This window comes from Eucyclogobius newberryi, unplaced genomic scaffold (genome assembly GCF_026437365.1).
Source record: "Eucyclogobius newberryi isolate DKJ021-1_F unplaced genomic scaffold, fEucNew1.0.hap1 SCAF_17, whole genome shotgun sequence".
Classification (NCBI taxonomy): Eukaryota; Metazoa; Chordata; class Actinopteri; order Gobiiformes; family Gobiidae; genus Eucyclogobius; species Eucyclogobius newberryi.
The window spans coordinates 31,053,773-31,072,055 of NW_027315801.1; the positions used below are offsets into that span (position 1 = coordinate 31,053,773).

Genomic DNA, 18,283 nt, shown 5'->3' on the forward strand with positions numbered 1-18,283 from the left:
TGTGATTGAAGTGATGATTTATTTATTTTTTCAAATTTTTGTAGTGACCTTTGAATATCAGATTTTGTGCATTATTAAACGTGTCCTTCCATTTACATTACCTTCAAATTATAAATCAGATGTTACACCCAGACAGTTACTCGAGTTGTAATTTAATTCCCCCGAATACTTTTTTTATGTTTAGCAATTTCTTGGAGCGTATATAATTGTGGCTACTCTACCCAAAATAGAGTTCTGATTATTGCTATTTTAAATGAAGTGCTGCAATGTTGCTCTTTGTCCACTTGAGGGCGATATGGCTCAATATTTCCCTTTGCGCGCGCGTCATGACCGTGACACGGAAGTGGTGTTTGGGACGTCAACAAACGTCAACAATCCACCTCCGGCACAATTCACCAAATATCGTCCCGGATGCAGCTTACAAAAGACGTACCAAACATATGACAAGTATGTTATCATATTCACTCTCCATTACCGTATCGTTTTATGTAGTATTGTGTCGAATATTGTCCATCATTTAGCCTCTGTTTACGTTGTCCTCTGTGTGAGCAGGACTCGTCTCCTCTGCAAAGCCTGATCATGTTGTCCATCAGACCTGTGGACACTGTGGTCACTGCAGTCATAGCCCTGTGTCTGTGGCATCAGCTGCTTCCTGCACAAGCTAAGGTAAACTTACTTTAACCTACAATAGTCACCTCTACATTTCCAAATAACTCGCAGTCCATTCTGGTCCATATCAATTCTTATTATCCCAATTTAAAACATGTCTCAACTTAAAACTCTTGATCGATGAAGATTCCAATTAATCGACTAACTGCCAACAGCCCTGTTACTACTACTACTAATAATAATACCTTTTATTTATATAGCGCTTTTCAATGACCCAAAGACGCTTTGACATATACAAAATGGGGGGGTATTTACAGACAGGGGGGACAGCACATACAGTACACAATAATGTATACAGTCCGATAAAAGAACAGATAAAATAAACAAGACAGAAGAAGTACGGAGAAAATGATGGGGGATGACTAATTGTATGTGCTTAAATCTCCAGAACTTTGAGGATATTCGTTGCAAGTGCATCTGCCCCCCATACAGGAACATATCAGGCAATGTGTACAACAGAAATGTGACCCAGAAAGACTGGTGAGAGTTTTCATTACAATGAAATGTGAATGTTAAAGTAAAGGTAAAGTCAGTTTCTGAATGTTTTGTTCCTGATCTACAGTAACTGCCTGCATATAGTGGAGCCTATGCCAGTCCCCGGTCATGATGTGGAGGCGTACTGTCTGTTGTGTGAGTGCAAGTATGAGGAACGAAGCAGCAACACCATCAAGGTACGGGCTCGAGAACAAAACACTTCAAATGCATTTATGTGGCAACAATTGTGTAAGGCATAGACATATTAGAACATATTTGGAGGGGGACAGCAGCGCTCTACAACTGTTAAAATGCAGATTTGTTGACATCAGAGGTGGGCAATATATCACAATTTAGATAATATGTTGTGAAAAATGCTACAAAAAAGCTGATTCATAATAAAACTGAAAACGTTACGCTGTAAACTTTTTAATAAATTGATATTCCTGCACTTTTGTGAATAATTTTACTGACATTTCACATTTGTCTGATAATTAAACAAATAATACAATTGTGATTTGGATACTCTGGGTCATTTTTGTCAATATCACCCACCCCAGTTGTTTATGGTCATTATTCCTGTAATAATACCATTCAATTGGACTTTATTGTAAAAAGTCGGCAAAGAAGTGTGCTCAAACAGTGTGGTATTTAATTCACAGGTGACAATCATCATCTACCTGGGTGTTTTGGGCGCACTTTTCCTTTACATGCTGTTCCTGCTGCTGGTGGATCCTCTCATCCGCAAAAAAGACCCGTACATTCAGCCGCTGCACAACGAGGAAGACTCTGAGGTAAAACTGCTGTTATGAGGAGTTAATGCTGCTTTGTTTCAGACACAAACTCTTAACTCCTGTGTGTTTTCTGAAGGAGATGCGTCCACGCGCTCACCCTGCCGCACCCAGAGGGAACACGGTGCTGGAGCGAGTGGAGGGGGCACAGCAGCGGTGGAAGAAGCAGGTCCAGGAACAGCGCAAGACTGTTTTTGATCGACACAAGCTGCTCAGTTAGACTCACCTCGGACCTCAGATCAGGGTTAGAGTAGGTGACCTCAGCCCAGCGCTTCACACCAGCTGCACGCCCGCTGCATGATTGTTGACATTCAGAACACACCACTTACTAACAAATCAAATATATATATATATATGTATATATGTATATATATATATATATATATATATATATATATATATATATATATATATATATATATATATATATATATATATATATATATATATATATATGTGTGTGTAATGTATACATATTTTGAGGTTGCCAAGCACTTGTACATTTTGAAACATTTCAGAAACTAGCAATGCAATACATTTATATTCATTTGCAAGGAATGGCTGTGGACATGTGTTTAAGCTTGTGAATATGCTTTTTCCTTAATTGCCTTGTAGCCTTTTGTATCAATAAGCTAAATAAGATCACTTTAATCTTGTGTGACCAAGACTAAATGCTCCGTAATCTAAACATTTCCTCTAAATTTCCAAAGTGTAATTTTTGTGAATTTGAACCAAAGCATTTTCAAACCCCTTTCCTTTTGAAGTTTAATATTTATTGTTCTTTTAATATTGTTTGATCATCTCCACATTTGCACTGGACTTTTGCACTGCGCTGTCTTTACACTGACCATGAATCAAATAAACAAAAGTGTTTCCATGTTTCAGCTTCTGTCACTTCATCTTTTTTATGACTGTCCCTGGGACATTAGAGCCGGAGTACCCTACAAGTATACAATTCTGGTGGATACACAACTACCTGATTTAAATAGTATTTTATGTGACAAACATTTGCCACAGTCCAATAAGATGTGGATAAAGACTGTTGTGGGGAGTTTGAGTTGTTGTTTGTGACGACAGCCCCCACCTGACGCCTTCTTCTCCTCCACCTCTTGCTCCAGTGCCATAACCCAATCCCAAGCATGGCCTGCCTGTGGTTCACAGTCTAAATTTAAACTACAGCAGGCCAACTGGGGTGTAGTTTCACTGTGCTTGGGGGTATTTTTCTGTCAGAGGCCCTCTGGCAGCAGGGGAGGCCTGTGGGACGGTGTGGAGCTGAATGGAGAACGGGACAGGGCCAAACGGATGTACCAATGAAACCTGGAGACTAACCATTGCCACAAGGGATTTTAAAACTTGTCCACTCTTTGGGAATATACTGTAAGAAGATCAATTCCTTTACCACTGGAGACCTGTTTCAGGTATTAACGACAAGATGGCGGCCGCAGCAGAAGCAGCCACAGTTATTATGAATGAAGAGGAGCTGAAGAGGAAGCAAAGGGAAAAACTGAAAAAGCTCCAAGCCACAGGAGGCAACCCTCGCCCGGCTCGCACACTTTTCATGTTCACACTGAAAAACCCTTTCCGCAAGGCCTGCATCAACATCGTGGAGTGGAAGTATCCTTTCAAGACAAGTCATAACTGGTCTCTTAACAATTTAGCAATGTTATATTATCATTTTGAGCTTATGAATAGTCAAGTGTGTTCCTCTTCTTGTCATGTGTCTCAAAAACATTTCAAAAATAAGCTATACTTCCAATGTTGGTGGACATTAGTCTACTGCCACTGTAGAGCCAAACACATTACCATGTGGCAGGCTGTTGAGTTATGAGTGTTATGGCATATGAGGCTTGTCTTTTATAACCCAAGGACAGGTTTTTGCCTAAATGGCTCTTAAAATGTGTTTACAACCAGTTTTGAAGACAGCATTCTGTACACATCATATCACAGTCTGGATGTTTTATTCTCCTGCACCTTTACATTATTTTCAATAAGCGCTGTGAACTGTGTTACAGTTAAATCACACTGGTATGTTATTCAATAACACACACGACATGAAATATATTTGTATTTTCATGTCATGTTCAAAGCACAGACACATCACCATTTATTTTGGCTAAACAGTAACTATTTCTATATTTGTTTCATGGTTAACTGGCCTGTCATATTCTTGGGTCCTGCAGCTGTCCCACAACATCACAGGGAGACATGATGCTGACCTGGCAGGGGAATTTTCTCACAGACACTCCTAGAGGCAGAAATGAGTCAGTACAGCAGGCAGGATTACACTGCACTGTGACTGAGCATCTTGGGATAACTGCTGTTAAGCGATTAAGTTTCATGCTACATCAGACGCCTAGTTTAATACATGCCCTACTTTCTGAGTTGGCCGTGCACCCAGAAAGTAACACAAAGACGCAAATGGCTGTCACTCTTCCAACAAAGTTACACCTCAATCATAAATGCATACTGTATTACTATGTAACACATTTAACTGTGGTTTTCTTGTGAAGTCAACTATTTTCTGTAATGATCCTGAGCCTTCCTACACAGAACGTTTGAGTACATCATCTTATTGACCATCTTTGCAAACTGTATAGCACTGGCTGTTTTCCTGCCCATGCCTGAAGAAGACAGCAATAATACCAACGCCAGTTTGGTGAGTTTTAAGTACAAACAATACAGTACAATGTGTTGGGTTGCATTGTTATGAATACAATGTGTCATGGGGTTTCAACTACAAGCGCGCTCCTACAAACAAAACCTTTTGAATCAAATTCAACTTTTTTTCCATTAATCGATCCATTAACATGAATCCTTCCCCCTTTAGTGTGCCATTTTTCAAGCTGAATAGTGGAGTAGGGCACTAGTCTTGCTTCTAGAAGTAGATCGTCTCACAACACAAGTATGAAGACAGGTTAAAACAGCCTCTTGTTGCTAAAACCATTGTCATCCTGATATATTAGAAGTGTGGTGATTAAACCAACAAAACTGTTACATTTCATAATGTAAGGTTATATGTAATATATTTGCTTGAAATAATGTTGACATTAGATGTTTGCATTGATCAAGAGATCGATGGTTGCAGCGTCCAAACAATATTGACCTGTTGTGTCTGGAGGCAGCAGAAGGATGTGAGCAGAGTATCATGTAGCAGTTGTAGTAAACAAGCAATAACTAATTTGCCCATTTGATTATAACAGTGGATTGAATTGTATTTCCCCAAGTGGCATGTTGTGCAATACTGTACCTGCAAAGGTCAAAATCAGTCACAATAAATATAAACATAACAAAAGGGGCTATTGCTACAGCAATAGGTGATAACATTGACTGCTTGTTCCTTAACATCTCATTTGATAATTGATTTTAAAAATGCCAGACTGTATGAATCATTGTGACTCAATTGCCAAACATGTCAGGTTCACATTGTGCATTTTCTTCCCAAGAAATGTATTCAAAGTATTTGATTTCTGTATTTTCAGGAAAGTCTTGAGTACATCTTCATGGTCATATTCACTGGAGAGTGCTTTCTAAAGATAGTGGCGTACGGGTTAGTGTTTCATGATGGGGCCTATCTAAGGAACTGCTGGAACATATTGGACTTTGTCATTGTCTTTATGGGGTAAGGCTCCACAGTCCTGGCAGTATCCCCTGTTTGAGTCATAATTACAAATGTGCTTTTTTTCATCCAGGCTCTTCACCTTTGTCTTGGACACCATCAATAAAGTAGCAGGTGTGCCGATGGAGAAAGGCGGTGGGTTTGATATGAAAGCTCTGAGAGCCTTCAGAGTGCTGAGGCCCCTTCGTCTAGTGTCTGGAGTCCCAAGTAAGAATTTGAATTGACTTTATTTCACCCTTATGTATTTGATATTTGTTTGACTTGAATTAATTCCAATTTCAGGCCTGCAGGTGGTGATGAACTCTATACTAAAGGCCATGCTTCCTCTGCTACACATCGCTCTGTTGGTCTTTCTTCTGGTCACTATTTATGCCATCATGGGCCTGGAGCTCTTCAAGTGCAAAATGCATAAGACTTGCTATTACGCCGGCACAGGTACGTTTAGACCTCTATTACACTCTTACACACACTGTATCGTTTCATCTTTGTGTATATGTTTCAAATGTGTCTCGTATCCTCAGATATCTATGCCACTGCTGAAGGAGAGCTGCCCGCGCCCTGTGCTCAGGCCGGTAACGGTCGTCGGTGCTCGATCAACGGCTCTGAGTGTCGCCCGGGCTGGGAGGGTCCTCACAACGGCATCACCCACTTTGATAACATTGGATTTGCCATGCTAACTGTCTACCAGTGTATTACTATGGAAGGGTGGACAAAAGTGCTCTACTGGGTGAGTAAAATGCTCTTTTATGATCTTTTTGAATTGGACAGTGTGAGTAAACAGCACTGATGTCATCTGACTCTTTCAGCTTAATGATGCCATAGGAAATGAATGGCCTTGGCTTTATTTTGTTCCACTTATTCTTATTGGCTCATTCTTTGTCCTGAATTTAGTTCTGGGTGTACTCAGCGGGTAAGGAGGCATTATTACGATTTCATTTCAGTTTATTCATGTGATTAAATAATGTGTTTTTTGTAGAGAGTTCACCAAAGAGCGAGAAAAGGCCAAGTCTCGAGGAGAGTTTCAGAAGTTACGAGAACGTCAGCAGCTGGATGAGGACCTTCACGGATACATGGAGTGGATCACTCACGCTGAAGTCCTGGATGCAGATCGAGAGGGCAAAGGTCTGTGTCATAAAAAGACAATTTCATAATAAACAGAAGAAAGACTGTTATTCTTATAGATATGATTGCACAATACATTTTTTTCAGGACTCCTGCCTTTGACCAATGGAGAGGATGACACAGACAGCTTGTATGGTTTGGAAGGAAAAAGTAAAGTAATCTACTACTAGTAAGTATCACATAAGAACTGCACTGGTATCAGCTTTATTAGACGTATGAACAAAAAATCTATTGCTTGCTAGTCGCTTGGCTCGCCGCTGGAACCGATTCTTCAGGATGAAATGTCTCATCTATGTGAAAACCAACACTTTTTACTGGATTGTGATGATTCTGGTTTTCCTCAACACTCTGACCATTGCTACTGAGCATCACCACCAGTCTGAGGGGCTCACAAATCTCCAAGGTTAGTGATGCACTTTCATAGAATATTAGTAACATAATTATCTGTGTGTGTGCTTATGAATGATATTCTATTTCCAGATGTTGCCAGTCGTGTGCTGCTGGTGCTGTTTGTCCTGGAGATGTTTATGAAAATGTATGCTTTCGGTCCAAGACAGTATTTCATGTCACTTTTCAATCGTTTTGATTTTTTCGTGGTGATGTGTGGCATCCTGGAGATGATTATGCTGTCTACTGGAGCTGTCACTCCCCTGGGCTTCTCTGTGCTCAGGTGTATTCGCCTGCTTAGGTTCCTTAAAGTCACAAAGTAAGACCTGTCACTTTTAAACATAACTTAAAGAGAATAGTTTAAATCTTATGGTCACATCTCATCTGTCTCCATCTTTCAGGTATTGGACCTCCTTGAGAAATTTTGTAGCCTCTCTCCTAAACTCAGTCCGCTCCATTGCCTGCCTGCTCCTCCTCCTCTTCCTCTTCATTGTTATTTTCTCACTCCTGGGCATGCAGGTGTTTGGTGGAAAGTTCAACTTTTCTGATAACAGACTGCGACGCAGCAACTTTGACAACTTCCCTCAGGCACTCATTAGCGTGTTTCAGGTGAGCTGTCTTCCTCTCCTCTCCGCTCTGTAACGTTAATCATTTGGTTTCTCCAGCCTTCACTTTATGTTCTCTCAGATCTTAACAGGGGAGGACTGGACTACCATTATGAACAATGGCATCATGGCGTATGGAGGCCCAGTCATCCCTGGCATCCTGGTGGCCATCTATTTCATCGTGCTCTTCATCTGTGGCAATTGTATCCTTTAATTCAATTCCTGTTTGTTAGTTAGCGTGATAAATGAAGGTATTTTAATGTATTTTATGTATCTGTATATTATTCCAAAGCAAAGGGGGGCAGAATTCAATAGAGCATTTCTTCTTTAGATTAAAAATATATGTTCTCCTTAGTAGCTGCCACCAGATATCCTTCTCAATGTCTTCTTGGCCATTGCTGTGGACAATCTGGCCGAAGCTGAGAGTTTAACCTCGGCCCAAAAGGAGAAGGCAGAGGAGAAATTAAAAAGGAAACTTCTAAGGTATTTACTCATTGCGCACCAGGAAAATGCACTGAAACGTCTCTTGCTACTGTGTTGAGGGAGCTTGTGTCACTCTCTTTGTCCTTCAGATCTAAAAATCCGGACAAGAGCGATGAGGAGAGAGAGAGGTATGCAAAGAAACTGGCAGAGCAGCGAGCCAAGATCGAGGGAATGCCCACTACAGCCAAGGTTTGTGCTTGTAGTATCTTCTGACTTCATCTCTGATATCAAACACGACTACTGGAAAAATAGCACGGTTTTCCAAAATGTTAATCCTAATGTTTTCTTGTCAGCTCAAAATTGATGAATTTGAGTCGAATGTAAATGAAGTAAAGGACCCGTTCCCTCCAGCAGATTTTCCAGGTATAAATGTATTTGATATTAGTTCCACTTTTTGTATGAGTTTTGAACTAAAAGCCGTAGACTCCTGTTTACCAGGCCTGCATGCCGCATTACAGTGGTAAGTATAGTAAAGCCTACTTATTAATAGACTCAGCCAGTGAATCTAAACTTAGGCAGACTACTGACACTACTAACTTCCATATAAAGAAGAAGACCAACTTGTATTCATGTATTAGTATTTTTATTCAATTGTAATGAGAAACAACTCGACTTCCAAATATAGTAAAAATAGTAACAGTGTAAAATATGAATAAAAAGGTGAAAACTTGCAAGTAACAAACCTTTATGAAATGTATTTACAAAATAAGATTGATAGATAGTTAGTTTGCACTGTGATACATTATACTTTCAAGAATGTTCTAATTGCATTCAAAAGGCATTATTCAGTCAAAAACCTTTAGTAAAAGCATTTACAAAAGTCGGTTCGTCTGCTCTGGATGGATCTTGATCAACAACACTCCATATTTTAATTAGTAAAATAAATGATTGAATAATAATGTATGTATTTTACTGACCCTTGAATGCCCTCCTCAGGTGATGATGAAGAGGAAGAGCCGGAGATCCCCAGCAGTCCGCGGCCTCGACCCATGGCCGACCTGCAGCTGAAGGAGGAGGCAGTCCCCCTGCCTCAGGCCAGCTCCTTTTTCGTCTTTGGCCCTGAAAACAAGTACAAACACCATCACACTCTAAATATATGAATTACACAATACATAACATTATTATCTATCACATCTATGTTCATCATCGTGGTGACCTAGGTTCCGTAAACTGTGCTACAAGATCATCAACGCCACCTCCTTCACAAACCTCATCCTGACGTTCATCCTTCTGTCCTCCATCTCCCTGGCGGCTGAGGATCCCATTGACCCCAAATCCTACAGAAACAAGGTAACTTCCACAAATGTTCAAATTGTTCCGATTGTATACAAAATATTTTAAAACCCTCTTCTCTCTAAATCTGTTTTCTTAGATCTTGGCCTACGCTGACATTGTCTTCACAACTGTCTTCACCATTGAGATTGTGCTGAAGGTAAGTTTCATTTTTTTCTTTCAGTGATGTCAATGTTTTTTGTAAACTAAAACAAGGCTCTGTAATCGTGGAACAGATGACAGTCTACGGAGCGTTCATGCACGAGGGCTCTTTCTGCCGTAACTCCTTCAACATCCTTGATCTGATTGTGGTCGGAGTCTCCCTGCTTTCAATGGGAATGGAGTGAGTGCAACATAAAGTAAAAGGATTTATCACTTCACGTCTTCCGTTTCATTATTTTGTGTATCATGCTGTGTCTAGATCAAGTGCCATCTCTGTAGTGAAGATTCTCAGGGTGTTGAGGGTGCTCAGGCCTCTCAGAGCTATCAATAGAGCCAAAGGATTAAAGGTGAGCTACACACCTAAATAATAACGCCTCGAGGGAAATCAGCCCACAAGTGACCAGTGTCTTAACGCAATATCTATTTTTATTGACAGCACGTTGTCCAGTGTGTGTTTGTGGCCATTAAAACCATTGGAAACATCGTCTTGGTCACGATGCTGCTGAATTTTATGTTTGCCTGCATCGGAGTCCAGCTCTTTAAGGTACATTGGCGACAATATTAAAACATTTAATGACATCATTGTGTGCTATTTTATGGTTCTCATCCCCAAAACATTGCAAAGTCGATTCAAGTTGTAGCTGCTTTTATAACACACTGTATGGTGCAAAAGGTGCCTGAAATAAATGAATAAAAGCACATTTTTCTTTCTCATCAGGGTAAATTCTATAGCTGCTCCGATCCTGTGAAGATGTCAGAGGCAGAATGCCAGTAAGGAAATCGTTTGTAGATATAGTATTATTTGCAACGATTTGAATTTTAACTTTTTCTTTTTTTTGCAGAGGATTCTTCTACAAACACATGGAAAACTCCCTCGAGGAGACAGTTCTTGCCAAAAGAGAATGGATTAATAGCGACTTTAACTTTGATAATGTGCTTTTTGGCATGTTGGCTCTCTTCACTGTCTCCACATTTGAAGGCTGGCCAAAGTGAGTTGTGACTTTATTCTGATAGATTAGATTCCTCATTCATCTCGATTGAATTAGACAACAGTTTAGCCCTTGGATTTAATGTATTGCCTTAAGCCACAGATTATCACATTGTTCAAAATCAGTGCAAACAAGCTTTTTGACAACTTTGAATCCTCGAACATCCGCCCTAACTTAAGCCTGTGATCTGTTTCCAGACTTTTATACAGAGCGATCGACTCGGGAGACCAGGAAGACATGGGCCCAGTTTTCAATAACAGAGTGGATGTGTCTATATTTTTCATCATCTACATCATCCTTATTGCCTTCTTCATGATGAACATCTTTGTGGGCTTTGTCATCGTTACTTTCCAAGAGCAGGGCGAGCAGGAGTACAAGAACTGTGAACTCGATAAGAACCAGGTACACTATTACTAACCTATGTAGATTTATTATTCCAATGTATGTTTAAAGTGATAATCTTTTCATTCTGGACCCCCCCAGCGTCAGTGTGTCCAGTACGCCCTGAAAGCTCGTCCTCTGAGGTGTTACATCCCCAAAAACCAGAATCAGTACAGGGTTTGGTACATTGTCACCTCCTGCTACTTTGAGTACCTCATGTTTTTCCTGATTATGCTCAACACACTGTGTCTTGGAATGCAGGTATTTCATTATACATATTATGTCAAAGCTGCTATAAGTGTCCATTATATACTTACTAAGTTACTAAGAGTTGTGTGATTCATGCATGTTTTAGCGATCTTGTATTGTTCTGCATTTGAGGACTGACCCCCTATACAAAAATTATGCAAAAGTCTTGAATTAATCTAATTTTTGCACCAATTTTTTGTAGTTTACCTAAACACTAAATAAGATATTTAAAAAATCCCTCTGTTATTTTTTGTATCTAAGATTATGTCAACAAAATGAAGCAAGAAATACAAATCTAGCACTATTCATTTTTCAGATTTAACTAACCAAAAATATGTGTAGTTTTTGACCAATACTTACACATAAAATGAAAATATTACATGACAAAGAACTTGTTTTGGACTAATGTTTGAATGTTACATTTTCAGCACTGTAACCAATCAGACCATGTGACCAAACTGTCCGACACTCTCAACCTGATCTTCACTGTGCTTTTCACGGTGGAGATGATCCTCAAACTCATGGCCTTCAAAGCTAAAGTAAGTCACACTTCAACATTACAAGCTGTTTTCCCACTGCATCTAACGTGTCTGTCATTTGCACACAGGGCTACTTTGGAGACCCTTGGAACGTCTTTGACTTCGTTATAGTCATCGGTAGCGTGGTTGACGTGATCCTGAGTGAAGTCGACGTGAGTGAAAAAAAAAATACATCTAATAAATAATTTCCCTACAGGTGCTCTCTTATTGTAATACCACGGTGATCATGAAAACACTTAGAATAGAATGTAATTTATAACGTATATAAGTAAAGGTAGTTTCTTTAATATTGTTGCGTGGTCTTTATACTAAACAGACCATTCTAAAACCATACAACAATTTAGTCCCTTTTATGTAATTTTCTGCAATATTGAATTAGTATCTAGTTTAAATTCTAGTTTTTGACAAGCCTAATAAACACCTTGCCTGTTCTAAGACGCGTATCACAAAACTGAAAGAAAAATGATTTATCTACAAATCACACCTCGTCAAATAAATAAATATAAATCCAGTGTGAACCGCCACATTCATATGCAAATATTTTCCGTTTGGGGTCCCACAACTTAAAGCTCAAAAACAAAGATGTACTTCTATGTGTTATTATGTAGAAACAAACTCATACAATAATATTCTTTCACTAGATGAGCCGCAATGGAAGATTAATTGTATTCATCTTTTTGTGCTGTTATACACCTACTTTGTCAAGCACGATGTTGTTATTCTTTCTCCACACGTTTGCACTGCCATTGCCAAATAAACACACAGCTTTTCTCTTCTGCTCATCACACACCACTTGTGTATTGGTCTGTCCTGGTCACTCTCCTCATCCATCTCACTGTGTCCCCCCACAGACCGCCCTGGCTGCCAGTGGAGGCCTGTACTGTCTCCATGGCTGTGCTGTAAATATCTGCACTGCTGCATGGGCCTTGTGAATGAAACCCTCTGTGCACCACTAACCTTAACTCAAGCATGTGTGGATGCGACTGCGTTACGACTGACCGAACCAAAACCAAGGTGTCTAATCTTATAGTACAGTGCAAGACGTGTACGCCATTTTTCTGAGTATCGCTTGTGTAGCTCTGAATGCTAGTTTGGGATTTAAACATTAAACTTTGAGGTAATATTTGGGAGTTTTCAACTTTAAGATTAGTTTTGTGTTCATCTCTGGCATGACGAGTTACAAATAAGTGCTCTTTTAGTCGACAGTAAATGAAGACTGAGAATGGGAATATTAGATTTTAAACTGCAAATAGATTATCTAACACTTGCCTATATTAATTTATAAATTAATAATTGTGTTCAACTGTAGAGCAAAGTGGCTTCTATATAACTGTTAACATGAGTGTTGTCTTCATACAGGAAACAAACCCAATGCAGGCAATTGCGGTACGTTTGATTCTTTAAAAATGCAAAATGAGTTACTGTTCCTCAACATATTGATTCAAATATTGTCTCTCCAGGCCTCTGAAAACGCTTCAGTTTCCATCACGTTCTTCAGACTTTTCCGTGTCATGCGTCTTGTCAAATTGCTGAACCGTTCAGAGGGAATCCGTAATCTGCTTTGGACCTTCATCAAATCGTTTCAGGTTTCTATTCAACACTTGATCTCTCAGCACAACAGTTGTAACAAATAATTGAGAGTTTATGTTGATTGTCCATAGGCTCTACCCCATGTGGCCCTGCTTATTATCATGCTCTTCTTTATCTATGCTGTCATCGGTATGCAGGTAAACACTCTCACATACGCTTTAGGCTTTGTTTCCTGCTTTGTCTCAGCGATCGACTTAACTCTTCATTTGTTTCAGATATTTGGTAAAATAGCCTTGGTCGACGGAACCCAAATCAACCGCAACAATAACTTCCAGGCATTCCCACAAGCTGTGCTTATGTTGTTCCGGTGAGTCTTGTGATTCCGGGTTGCATTTTGTAGATGTGGAAATAAGGGTTCATGTTCTGGCTTTTCTTTTTGTTTCTCTCTTTTCTTTTCATTTTTGGGAATTTTTAAAACAAAACATAAAAAACAGCACATTTCACAAAGAGAGAACATAACAGGTAATAAATGACACAAGACGTAATAAAGAGAGAAAAAAGTCAGAAAAAAGTCTGTTAAATACTTCAAATTCAGTTCGAAGGTAATTTTTTTCCATTTTACGCTTGATTTTGGGTCAGTTTGTGTCATACATTTTTCATGATAGTCCTCTTCCCTACCACCAAAGTATGCTGCACAGGTATCCATTTTTTGTGTCCATGGCAGGAGTTTCGAGGCCCAGGTACATACTGTAGTCCTGAAGTCAAGTGGGACGCCAACGCTGAAAACAATCTGCAGCGCTTTCTTAATCTCAGTCCAATAACTTCTGAAAATGTGTTTTTCTATTCCAGATGTGCAACCGGAGAGCAGTGGCAGGAGGTCATGATGGCGTCGATGTACGGGAAAAAGTGTGACGCAAAATCTGACTTCCTGCCGGGGGAGGAGTACACGTGTGGTTCTGGCTTTGCCGTCATCTACTTCCTCAGTTTCTACTGTCTCTGTGCTTTCCTGGTGAGCAGCTCGAGCACCACTGTAACAAGCCCTGATTATTGTTTGTGTTAAATGATCTGATATGAACTTTTAGAGCAGATGCAAATTTCTGATACATGTCTTACTGATAACTGATATTGGCTATTACTGATAATGAGGCCACGCATTTATGCCAAGTCAAAGCAAAGTTCACAAATTAAATTCACTTTTTGTAAAAATAATAACAAAATCGATTCATCTGGGATATTAAACCATTTCTGTCATGGTTGTGTAACATAGGGTTAGGGTTAGGGTTAGGGTTAGCCTTAGGGTTAGGGTTAGGGTTAGGGTTAGAAGCCTTTTTTTGTTAGCTTAATTGGCTATTTTTACACATTATTCTGTTAAAAAAGTCAGATCTGATGCACTGAGGACAAACTGGGGCAGTGCAGAAGGAAGATCGGTGCAGAATATCGGCTTCAATATAGGACTTCTATTGATATAACCAATAACCAATATACCATCCCTATTCAAATACTTTTCTATTTTAGATTCTTAACCTCTTTGTGGCCGTTATCATGGACAACTTTGACTATCTGACCCGCGACTGGTCTCTCCTTGGTCCACACCATTTGGATGAGTTCAAAAAGATCTGGGCTGAATATGACCCGGAAGCAACGTAAGTCATTTGTTTCCAAACATATGTTAGAAACAAATATAAAAGCCATACATTTTTGCTTATGCACCATATTGTCAAAACAGAGGGAGAATTAAACATCTGGACGTGGTCACTTTACTACGTCGCATCCAGCCTCCACTTGGATTTGGCAAGTTCTGTCCTCACCGAGCTGCCTGCAAGGTATTTATGCGAGTACTTATGTTTCCGTTGTGATATGAGTGAACTTAACCTCTTTTTTGGTGGCAGCGTTTGGTCGGAATGAACATGCCTCTGAACAGCGATGGTACCGTCACGTTCAACGCAACACTGTTCGCTCTGGTCAGGACCGCACTCAAGATCAAAACTGAAGGTGGCGCATGCTGTTTATGAACCTTCTTATCGTCTTTGTTTCTTTATTGCCGGTTCTAATCACTCTGAATGTTCAAACAGGGAACTTTGAGCAGGCCAACGAGGAGCTCAGAGCCATTATCAAACAAATCTGGAAGCGCACGAGTATGAAGCTGTTGGATCAGGTCATCCCCCCTATAGGAGGTGGGATTCAGTGTCATTTCAGCCTGATATTTAGACATCTACGATATTTCAGGCTGACAGTATTTTGTATTTGCTTGCAGATGATGAGGTGACTGTGGGCAAATTCTACGCCACGTTCCTGCTCCAAGATCATTTCCGCAAATTCATGAAGCGCCAAGAGGAATACTATGGCTACAGACCAACCAAGAAAAATGCATCAGGCCCAGAGATACAGGTGTGTGCCAACACTTGGCCATTATACCCTGTAAACTACAAGTGAATAAATGGTCTCCTCATGTTTTGTCTTAGGCTGGTCTGAGGAGTATTGAAGAAGAGGCTGCTCCAGAGATGCATCGGGCAATTTCCGGAGACCTGCAGAACGAGGAGGAGATGGACCGAGATCTGGAGGAGAATGGGGAGGAGGCCATTTACCAGGTCAGTCTCTTCATGTGTCACAAAGGTTTACAGCAGCTGACCACTAGGCTGACTGTATATTTTTTTGGCAGCGTTCCCATGGCTTGTTCGGAAACCGTGTCACCTCGTTCTCTTCTGAAATGACCAATGGTCATACAAACCAGCAGATGACCGCCCAGCGCCCTCTGCAGTTCTCAGAGAGTCAGCCCGACTCTCCCCCAAACTCCAACACAGAGTTTTTCCCAACAGCCCCACCAAGGAGCAACACTAACAACAATGCATTTGAGTGAGATATGGATATTTCAGAGTCATTTTCAGAGTCTTTGTGTTCAGGCAGCTGATATTTTGTTTCTTTTAGTTTTTCATTTGAAAGAGAAGGAAGCCCTGCAGAGTTCTATCACACTCTGGATGATTCAGAACCAGGTGTGTGAAAACGGTTTACAGAAATGTGTTGTTTGAAAATGAGACTCAATGATTTTCTATTTTCTTTCTTTCATCAGACAATGGACACTCTTGGACCTTTTCCGTGAGAACTGACAAAACGCAGGTACTGAAATAGCATTGTCTAACTGGATCATTTTAAGGAGTTGGATTAGTGATTTACATTTTGGACTCATCTATTTTTAGTTTCCGTACGACCCAAACTACGGCGACAGTCAGAGCCAGCTTTCTCAGTCGGCAGCTGACCACCTCGTCCAGGAGGTACACGATTCTGACTCTAATTACTGCGGCGTCTGTCGGACTGTCACACGATTGTGTTATCGTCCCTGTAATGTTCCCTGTGTGTACTTTTGTCTTTCCTGTGGCTTAATCTGCTAATTAATCAGCTGCTATCTTTGACATTTAAAATCAAACATGCACAATGCAGAAAACATGCACAATGAAAATGTTGTTTAAAAGTTCAATTAGAGCAAAAGCAACTTAAAAGCAGTGGAATGACTTTTATCTTTCTTTTATTCCAGGCCCTGTTCAATGGTGGAGTGGGCTCTCTGGCGGGTGACCCTGGGTTTGTGTCTGTTGCCAAGAGGGAACTGGCTGAGGCGATGCACGTGCCTGTGTCTAAGATAGAGAGCGCTGCTGAGAGCCTCCTCAAAGAGCGCTCCAGCTCTCAGGGCTCTAACAAGAGGAGACGCCCCATCCCTGTGCCCCCATCAGCCTCCTCTGCTGCACCACAGACCACTCGTCCTGACCCAGCTGTGAGGAGGAAACGACGTCCTGTACCCATGATCCCCTCACTGTCCCGGGAGGAGCAGGACGAGGCCGACTCTAATGTTTGAAACAAAAACAATACTTATTTTACACAGTTGGCTCGGCCTCAATTCACTCAGTATGGTTGACTTTATATTATCCATAAACAAATTATTTTATGACAAAAATACCTTCTCATTTGGGACAGTGTAGTGGTAATAAAAAACAATATTGATTTATTTACTTACCATACTCTGAAGTGTGAGGTAAACCATTCCTATGACTAATGGGTGATCCACGTGAGCCGCGTGTCCTGAGGCTTGAGCTCAGACAGGACTTAATATGACTCAAGCTGAACTGGCAGTTTCAGACTGTCCTGTAGTTCACGGTCATCACGCATCCAGGCCAAACATATGTCCATCTTTAGACTGGTCATTTGGTTCTGATGCTGTTTTAATCAATAAGGGACTAGGAGTTGTACATCTCTCCTGGTAGATTGTTTTTACGGTTTCTTTCAGATCATCACCATCAGTGATCAGTTCTGTCAGAAAGAGACTATTTTTATCTGGGCTAGACTTTAATTAAACTTGTATTTCAAATGTAGTTTTGTGATTTCATTGTTACACCACTTTTGTGGTCCATACCTGTAAATACAGTAAAAAATCCTTTGTAAACTGTCCTTGTACCTGGAGTAGAGTGGACTCAGATGTAAGGAGCATACTCTTTTTTCACTTTTCTGTGCAGACAAGGGTTGTCTAAAGTATCCAAAAAAATAATAAAATTTGAGCAACTATCTATACTGGACAATAAATCTGACCTTTATCTGTAGGGTTTTGAATGAACTGGACCCATATTAGAACACCACTGTAACATTATTGAAACTACAATTATTTTGTCTTAAAATTACATTCGGGAACATGTTTATTATGAATACTGGTATTTAGTCTCAAGCCTTTCTCTAGTATTGAAACCAAGTTTGAAATGTTACTATTGTGACATCGCACACACAACAGTGCATTTTTGTCCAGATGTCTTGATCCAAACAGGTTTAACATGTCACTAAGGCTGTGCTATTCTGGACAAAGCTTGGTGAACACATCTACAAAAGAAATAAATGTTGGCATTTACCATTTTCAATTCTTTTGAGTGAGGGGGAAAAAGAAGTTATTATTATTCATGGAGTTAAGAGTAGGAACGCTTTAGTGCCTGAATGACATTAACTTATGGTATGAAAACTGAAACCAGCTGTAAATAAGTGT

General features: G+C 40.2%; 2 protein-coding genes across 2 annotated transcripts; both read left to right on the forward strand.

The window, feature by feature from the left end:
- The first annotated feature begins 333 nt into the window (after window positions 1-333).
- tmem9 (transmembrane protein 9) lies at window positions 334-2,161 on the forward strand. Its single transcript, XM_072449970.1, has 6 exons — window positions 334-447; window positions 553-666; window positions 1,058-1,149; window positions 1,232-1,340; window positions 1,806-1,937; window positions 2,014-2,161. Exons 2-6 carry the CDS (start codon window positions 580-582, stop codon window positions 2,152-2,154), a joined length of 561 nt encoding a protein of 186 aa, XP_072306071.1. The 5' UTR covers window positions 334-447; window positions 553-579; the 3' UTR covers window positions 2,155-2,161.
- A 973-nt stretch (window positions 2,162-3,134) lies between these two features.
- LOC140363429 (dihydropyridine-sensitive L-type skeletal muscle calcium channel subunit alpha-1-like) lies at window positions 3,135-18,271 on the forward strand. Its single transcript, XM_072449967.1, has 45 exons — window positions 3,135-3,548; window positions 4,485-4,590; window positions 5,414-5,553; window positions 5,624-5,757; window positions 5,833-5,985; window positions 6,072-6,277; window positions 6,357-6,460; window positions 6,527-6,672; window positions 6,760-6,841; window positions 6,915-7,075; window positions 7,153-7,378; window positions 7,461-7,668; window positions 7,747-7,867; window positions 8,033-8,147; window positions 8,237-8,336; window positions 8,441-8,510; window positions 9,084-9,216; window positions 9,308-9,437; window positions 9,520-9,579; window positions 9,656-9,762; window positions 9,841-9,928; window positions 10,018-10,125; window positions 10,300-10,352; window positions 10,424-10,570; window positions 10,768-10,972; window positions 11,054-11,212; window positions 11,629-11,739; window positions 11,808-11,891; window positions 12,591-12,638; window positions 13,099-13,125; window positions 13,200-13,325; window positions 13,401-13,466; window positions 13,545-13,636; window positions 14,119-14,278; window positions 14,785-14,912; window positions 14,996-15,092; window positions 15,159-15,261; window positions 15,342-15,443; window positions 15,524-15,657; window positions 15,732-15,857; window positions 15,929-16,122; window positions 16,195-16,259; window positions 16,337-16,383; window positions 16,464-16,538; window positions 16,799-18,271. The coding sequence occupies exons 1-45, from the start codon at window positions 3,367-3,369 to the stop codon at window positions 17,111-17,113; spliced, it is 5,544 nt and encodes a 1,847-aa protein (XP_072306068.1). The 5' UTR covers window positions 3,135-3,366; the 3' UTR covers window positions 17,114-18,271.
- The last annotated feature ends 12 nt before the right edge of the window (window positions 18,272-18,283 follow it).

Bases quoted from the DNA above. Each gene is read 5' to 3' on its own strand.
- LOC140363429 (XM_072449967.1), top strand. From the start codon at position 3,367: ATGGCGGCCGCAGCAGAAGCAGCCACAGTTATTATGAATGAAGAGGAG. The intron at 14,913-14,995 runs GTAAGTCATTTG...TTGTCAAAACAG, and splicing joins GAATATGACCCGGAAGCAAC to AGGGAGAATTAAACATCTGG. The intron at 15,658-15,731 runs GTGTGTGCCAAC...GTTTTGTCTTAG, and splicing joins CATCAGGCCCAGAGATACAG to GCTGGTCTGAGGAGTATTGA.
- tmem9 (XM_072449970.1), top strand. From the start codon at position 580: ATGTTGTCCATCAGACCTGTGGACACTGTGGTCACTGCAGTCATAGCC. The intron at 667-1,057 runs GTAAACTTACTT...TTAAATCTCCAG, and splicing joins TGCTTCCTGCACAAGCTAAG to AACTTTGAGGATATTCGTTG. The intron at 1,938-2,013 runs GTAAAACTGCTG...TGTTTTCTGAAG, and splicing joins ACAACGAGGAAGACTCTGAG to GAGATGCGTCCACGCGCTCA.